General features: G+C 36.8%; 1 protein-coding gene across 1 annotated transcript in view; it reads left to right on the top strand.

The window, feature by feature from the left end:
* Positions 1–7,508: 7,508 nt before the first annotated feature.
* The window catches only part of LOC106330304 (glutathione S-transferase T3-like), a 2,013-nt gene continuing 1,519 nt past the window's right edge, over positions 7,509–8,002 (top strand). Inside the window, exon 1 of the mRNA XM_013768796.1 lies at positions 7,509–7,974. Within this exon, the coding sequence (XP_013624250.1) occupies positions 7,509–7,974 (466 nt within the window). The remainder of the gene's footprint in view (positions 7,975–8,002) is intronic.

Raw genomic sequence — 8,002 nt, 5'->3', positions numbered from 1 at the left:
TTCGCTGTGAAAGTAAGTTTGTAAATTGTTAAATAGCTGGCCGTGTATTTTTTATTTGTTTAGCTGACTCGATGTATGTGTCGTTGCGAAAGTAAGTTTGTAAATTGTTAAATAGCTGGCCGTGTATTTTTTATTTGTTTAGCTGACTCGATGTATGTGTCGTTGAGTTTTAGTTGAGGTGATTGGTTTGGTATATTTTTTTGAAGTTTATTTCTAAGATTAGAGAAAAAGAGAGGTAATCATTAATGATTCGTCTTTTTTGGAATTTTAGTTTTTGGTGTTTTGATTGTTTGGGTTGTTGTGGTTTCTTTTAAGCTGTAAAATAAAGGTTTGTGTAAAATTAGTTTGATAAGTAAGGGAGATAAAAAGACGACCACAGAATTTGGGTAGGAAATATTTTTGATTATTGATGTTAACACAATATAGATAATAATATAAAGGGAATTGTGTGTTGATTATTTCTTACGGATCAATGAGGAGACGGATAACGACTCGAGTTATTTCTTTGCTAAGGTCAGAGCCTTGGACAGAACGGATTTGTCCAACCATATCTGCGAGTTTAAATATATGTTATGATAACGAAACATATTATAAACCCAGATGCAATATGATAATATACCTGGGAGTTCTAAGTTTGTGTTTGCAATCACTTGGAAATTGTCAAACAGTCTAATTATGATTGGAGATTGATCTCAGGAGCACACGTGATGACTTCATCAATAATAGTTGGTGAGATGAAACGAATGAGGAATGGATGATCAATTATCTTGTAAATGCTTGAGCACCTAACAACCTCAAAACGATCGACTTTCACAATGGAACTGGCTTTCAAAGATGGCATGTAATGAGTAGCACGTCCGGCGAGAATAAACCCATGAATCACGGAATTTGCAAATAATATTATTTAACAAAAAATGAAAATATCAATTAAAAACAATTATATTAAATAAGTGTGATAAATCGAAGATTAACATACATTTTCATCAAGGAAGAGAACCGTGATTCCCATAAACTCACTGTCTTTCTTGAAGTTCTAGGAATCCCATAAGCGAGGAGGTTAGAGGCTATGCTCTGACTACTACGACCAACACGGAGAGACTCGAAGGTTGAGTGACGGATGCTGAGAATGCCGGTTTGAGGAACTGGAGAGGCAGAGAGACATTTTTTAGAAGATCGTTAAAGCTAAGAGGAATCAATGAGTTTTGTGGAGATGCGGATTGGGGTCATCAAAGATGAGAATTACATATATAGGGTTTACAGAAAGGCTACAAATCAGGAACATTTAAGATCAAGCGATTTAAGATAGGGAGATAAAGAGTTCACCGGTGAAAAAATAGATTACGAACATACACACAACGCAACTCTGTAACTCAGACTTGTCTGAGACAATGATGAAATGAACCCTAACTCATGTTAAACGAAAACAGTTTACAATATGGAAAAACTATAATTGTTGTTTTTTTCATATAACGTGATGAACCTCATTTAAAAATGAAACTCATAATACACTTGTAGGTCCGGCCCACAGAGAAAACCGAAGAAGCAAAGGTTTTTTACCTTCATAAATATATATTAGTTTCGAACACCAATATACAAAGTATCATTTAGTTTAGTGGTATAAATGTTGGTGTTTATCTCTCAATAATCCGGGTTCGAGCAACAGGCTTGACATTTTTTTCACACTTTTTAAAAAAATGCCGACGTGTTGCCTCAGGAAAGAGGGAACTGTACTATTATATTATAGATTTTTTTGCATCTTAAATCGTTTTATTTAAATGAGATTACATTGGATCAGAACAAAATATAATAGGCACAAACTGAGCAATCTTATACTTTTTATCGGATTTCACATTAAAAAATATAACCAATGTAATGAATGCTTCAATATTCAGTTCTGATACCCTTAACTAGAGCCTTCTATTTAAAAAATTTGGCCACTGACATTTACACGATAAATGCTTATTTTACCCTAGAAAAATCAAACTATATAAATTGAGGGATATATGTACATGTCATGACGCTAGCGCATATGGCTTGTTATGAAGCCAAGTGTCGTGTTGTTGAAGCCGTAGGAGGAAATACTTTGAGAAGAGACATCATCGAGCTTATCGACGTATAAAGATTGCAGCCATTTCAAGAATCGCAGTGACCGAACAATTTGATTAACCACGCGTCTAGACCAGATAATATAATCAATGTAATATATATACATTTAGTTCGGCAGAGAAAATTAGGCGGTGGTAGCTTTAAAGTTACTATAAATGAATCTCATCACTTCTCCGTTCTTAAAAGGGTACCACCAAGACTAAGAGAATTACACTCTTATTCAACTTAACAAATTACACTTAGGGCATTAGAATCTTTAACGCAGATAAAAGCGACGATGAATTGTAAGGAATCTGTTACATTCTTCTTCTTCCTCGCTCTTCTCATCCTTCCCTTCGTGCTTCTCCCTGCCACAGCTGCTCCTGGTATGTACGCATGCATCTCTCGATCTCTCCCTGTGTATATATAGACATGCATGCATGCAGATGTTTTAAAGTATCTTGAACTATAACTTTTTCAGAGAGTATATCAATATATAGTTCTCCAAGACTTAATTACAACAAGAAGAACCGCTTTGATAAATTAAAAGAATGACAAGTTAGATTAGCTGTATATATATAACATACATTCCCTCTTAAAATAGCGCAAGACATGTTAAATTATAGTAAATTGGAGACATAATAAACACAAGTAATCAACGTAAATAGTCATATCATCTCGTCTTATGGATTGAAATTATATCAATTTTGTTAGATATACTTCATGTTAAGTAAGAAGATAATGGACCAACAGTATAGTATACAAGCGTACGTTCTGATGCATTAGTTTTGAACTATAAACATATATATGATCTCTCACACCACTTGGTAGTAGACTCCAATAAACCCAAGCGTGATCTTTGATCATTTTAAAAGATCTCTATGCAATTAAAGGTTGTCTTAATTTAAATAAAATATGTGTTGAAATGAAAAAAATAATCAGGAAGAGTAGGGGGCATGGGGGTATACTGTGTGAGTAGATGTAGAGGAAGGTGTTCAAAGGCAGGGTTTCGAGACAGATGTATCAAGTATTGTGGCATTTGTTGCAGACAATGTAAGTGTGTTCCTTCTGGCACCTTTGGCAACAAGCATCAGTGCCCTTGCTATCGAGACATGCTTAGCTCCAAGGGCAAACCCAAGTGCCCTTAATTAAGAACTTGTACGAATAATGCGAATAAAATGCGTTTTACATGCATGCGCTTGTCCTAAAGTTGGTTAGGTCTACGAGTGCTTCTTATAGTTTCCTTTCTCATATATATTAAGCTTTAAAGTCTCTCTCTCTCTATATATATACACTATGAGTGTTTGTTGTCCCCAAATGAGTTATACTGTGGATATTTTGAAAGATGTATATATTAGATTCGGAAAATGAAAGGAAATTAGGAAAATATTTTTCTTGGGTAGGAAGATGGTTTGTTCACCTAGCTGGTTACAAAAAAAAAATACTTTTGGTTTAGCTGGATCTTTGGTTCGTGTGGTTCAAATAGTATGCTCTGAACCAAATACTTTCTATATCTTGTGAAAGTTACATATTATATAAAGATCGAGTATAGACTCTTTACTCATGAATAGCTTAGTTGATGCCAACTTGAATTAGTTGCTGTTTGTTGGGTTCCTTATCATGCAAATCCAATATATGTATATGTGTGTGTGTTTGTGTTTGGTTAGCAATATGGTTTGAGTTCATACTCTTAATTTAACTTATATTTTTAGTTTGAAGGCTAACAAAATTTGATTACTAAAATCAGAAGCGAACAAAATATCTATAAAATTTGATTCAATCCAAAATGTTGGGATATTTGTAAGAAAAAAATTATTCTCTCGGTCATTTTTTCACTTTCGAATTACGCTGCAAACCACATTCCACTTGAGCAATATATTATAGTGTGTCAAAGACATCAATGCCCTTTAATTAAAGGAGAACCAACTTTTTTTTTTGTTAATTTTTGGTTTTATTAAAACCATGCCTAATGAGCCATACAAGAAGTTCAAGAATTTTAGATTATACAATCAGCCTAAAGTAAGCCCAAGATTAAAAGATAAAGATTAACATAAACCTAACACTGTAAACACACGTATCTACGTGTTTGCTTCTTGGACGTCACCGCTTCCTTGGACAGAGAATGAGAAATGTCGCCGGAACTTTTCCGATCAACCCGTAATTATCTCTGACTCCACTTGAACTGCTTGTTTGCTCTGGTCTAAAGGAACCAACTTAACTTCTTTCTTTCCTCTATCTCTTTAGTTTCGAATTTTTTTGTTGAGTAACCAAAATAACACGTGGTCCCTCTCTCCTCTATCTTCTTACTTTACCAATTCAAACCTAATCCATCAAATTCATTTTTCCAAAGGCGACTGAGACTTCAAACCCAACCCTCCCAGAAAACCACCTCTTTCTCGTTCCTCATGGTCCACCGCATTTCTTTTTTCTACTAACATTTCCATCAACCTTCTCATATCTCCTATTCCTTAAAGCTGTACAGTCGTTTTCTCTTCGAAAGTCACCAACTTGAAGCATTAAAGACATGCGAGGTAGGATTCTTGCTTATCTCTATGAAAGTCTCACCTTTGAAGATGCAATTTCTTGTTAGATCTTTGAGGTTCAGTTCCTGATTACGATCTCTGAACCCTAATTTTTTATTTTGGGATTTTGTATGGTTTTTACTTTTTAGCATTTGATTGTTTAGATCTTCATTATGCCCTTTATTTCGAGTTTTATAAATTAGATTGTTCGATTACAGTCTCTGAGTTTCATATTACCGTTTCGATTCTATGACAGGACAAGAAATTTATGGCAACAACACTGAGTGTCACGTATTCAAACACCCATAAAGGAAGATGACACTCTATCACACTCCTCTATGGTCAGCCAATACGGCGCACTACATTACGTCCACAACTCCCCCGTACATATCTCCCCAGTCAACAACTCACCGTCCCCACCACACCCGTGTCCACAACTCACCTGTCCATATCTCACCCATCCATAACTCGTCTGTCCACATCTCACCCATCTATAACTCACGTGTTCACGTCTCATCCGTCCACAACTCCCCCGACACACCTCCTCCTACCAAAATTATGTCGTCCTAAAGTGGAGTCTGGAGCTTCCTCGCATAAGAGAATAAGCAATAAATTTAGTCTAAGTTGTACTACCCAGTTTTAATTTAACATCAACCGTCGAATTAATAGCCCTTTTTCTCATCTTGTGGCTGTAAATGTAGCACAACAGTCAAGACACCAAACCTAATAAATGAAAAAGAAGCTAATTTGATTTAAAAAAAAAGTTAACTAAACTAAGGCAAAGCCACTAACTACATCATAACAATTCACCAACCAAAACCACACTTCCGTTTCTCTTCGCTGAAGGTAATTTCGTAAACAAATGGTCTCGGTCTCCGTGAATGTATGGGGAAAGCGGAAAGTGTCAGTGTCTCTGAGTGTAATATAAACTCAAAAAGTGGCTCATTATGTAAACAATTCTATTCGTAATTCCAGCCATAAAAATAGATATTAGTATTTAATACTATTTATAAAAATGAAGTAAATTATAAATACTGATATTTTTAAAAATCATAAGTACCGATATTTTTTAAATGAATATATGATCTCCTTCAGATTTCTTGTTCTCGTCATCATCATCCATACATCCTAAAGCAATTTTGATGTCTTATAATAATTCTTTAATACCACATTTCGATATCCTCTCTTGCTTCGTAAGACCATGTACATCAAGAGATTAAAAGAGGTTCATGGGCTGGGTTTCACAGGGTTTTAATCAAAAAAGAAAATGAAAAATGGGTTATTTTAAGTGAACCGGGCCGCTGGAGTGATCTCGTGTGAAGCGAGTTCAGTACACGTGTCGGCACGGGATTGGCTTGACGTTTTAGGGTTCTCGACGCGGAAAAGACACGCCTCGCGTGTTTCTCCTCATTTTCTCTTCTCTTCCAAAAGACACGCCGACGCGGAAAAGACACGCCTAGGGTTTTCGAGTTCTGAGGCGATTTTTGTAGCGACGACGATCGAGAGGTCGTTTTTCCATCAAATCGACGAGGGAGAGTTTTCTGATCGACTTCACCGTCCTTTGTAATCCTCTCTCTTCTCAGTCTCTTTTTTTGTTAGGGTTGAAAAGCGTCGATACGAATTCGAATTGGGGGTTTCTCCTCCAATAGAGTCTGGAGGAGAAATCGATTAGGGGGTTTGTTTGTTACGGTTCTAAATCGATCTGTAGGGGAAATAAATTAGGAGATTTCTTCGTTAGGGTTCTAAATCGAGTCTGAGAGATTTCTATTAGCTGAAATCGATTAGAGGGTTTCTTTTTTAGGGTTTAATAGAGTCGATATGAATTTGAAAAGGGGGTTTCTTTGTTAGGATTCGTTTGTTCTAATAGAGTCGAGATTTGTGTTTGGGTAATCAAAATTTTTCATTAGTTTGTTCTAATCAATTCGTTTTCTGGTGCAGATGGATCCCTCAGAAGAACGAAGACATTCAAAGAAACAAAAGGAGTACTGCGACATGTTAGGCTTAGTGGAGGATTCACAGTACGGTATTCCAAGACGGTGTGCTTGCGTTGGGAGAATCATTGACGAGGTACGGGGGAAGGAAGACTACGACAGTCATCCTGGAAAGCGCTACTTCACGTGCATAAACTATGAAGTTAGTATATTTTCCTTAATCTATGTCATAAAAATTTATGAAACTCGAACTGTCTCTAATATTTTGTTTTCTGTTGTCAACAAGGATAATGGGTTGCATTATAGTCATCCTTGGGTGGTTGGTGTCCAGGAGGAGATGGAAAGGCTGAGGAAGCGTCTGGAAGAGGCTGAGGAGGTTATCAAGGGGGTGTGGAGTCTCAATTACCAGATTGAGAGCCTGCAGGTAAATACAATAGCTTGCTTTATTTTTGTTACTTTAATATGTATGTCCTCTATTAATATTAATGAGTAACACTGTATTCTTGTTGTTTCCATGTCCAGGAACAGGTTCGAAGCCTCACAGTCCAGGTCGGTACCCTAGAGAAGGTGTGCTTCGACTGAAATAGAGAGGTAAATGTTCTAACCCATCTCTAGCTGTGATGTAGACTGGAATGTGTTTGCGTGAATTGATAACTAGAACTATAAATGTTTTTTTGGAAGCAAACTAAACTGAACTAGAAGTATTTATTAGTAAGACTAGCCTTGCTCAGCAAAGTACAGTGGAATTAAATCTGTGTTTAAGTAGTTGATAGTATTAAGTTGTTGATTTGATGTGTATTAACTTCTCTGTGTGGAGTAGTTGTTATCTATTAGGTTTTATATTCAATGCTTGGCTGGTTGAATTTAATTTAGCTCTACTACCTGCGTGAAAACTAGTTTAAATAGAGAACCAAAACCCCATTATCTTAAAAAATAAACCTAAACCATAACTAAAACATAAACCAAAACCATGGAACCCTTTTCCACACAAACTTCCGGTTTCATTTCCCTACTAGCTTCGCAGAGCAGTCCATTCCCGGACTGCGACCCTCCACAAGCAGTAGCTAACTCTCCTGGGTTAATGAAACCGGCTTCCAAGAGGAAGTGGTCAACTAAAGAGGACCTTGTGCTCATCAGTGGTTGGGTGAACACGAGCAAGGACCCTATTGTCAGTAATGAGCAGAAGATCACCTCCTTTTGGAGGAGAATAGAGGCGTACGTGAATTCTAGCCCTCTGCTCACTGGCAGCGCTCCAAGAGAGTGGGGTCAGTGTAAGCAGAGGTGGGGAAGGGTCAACGACCAAGTGTGCAAGTTTGTAGGAAGCTACGACGCGGCTTTGAAGCACCAATCAAGTGGTCAAAATGATGATGATGTGATGAAGGCTGCCCATGAGATTTTCTTCAATGATTACCAAGCGAAATTCACCATGGAACACTGTTGGAGGGAACTGAGACATGATCAGAA

The sequence above is a fragment of the Brassica oleracea genome, chromosome C3 (assembly GCF_000695525.1).
Source record: "Brassica oleracea var. oleracea cultivar TO1000 chromosome C3, BOL, whole genome shotgun sequence".
NCBI classification, from domain to species: Eukaryota; Viridiplantae; Streptophyta; class Magnoliopsida; order Brassicales; family Brassicaceae; genus Brassica; species Brassica oleracea.
The sequence above is the reverse complement of the archived record's forward strand: the minus strand, read 5'-3'. Positions and strand labels throughout refer to the sequence as shown.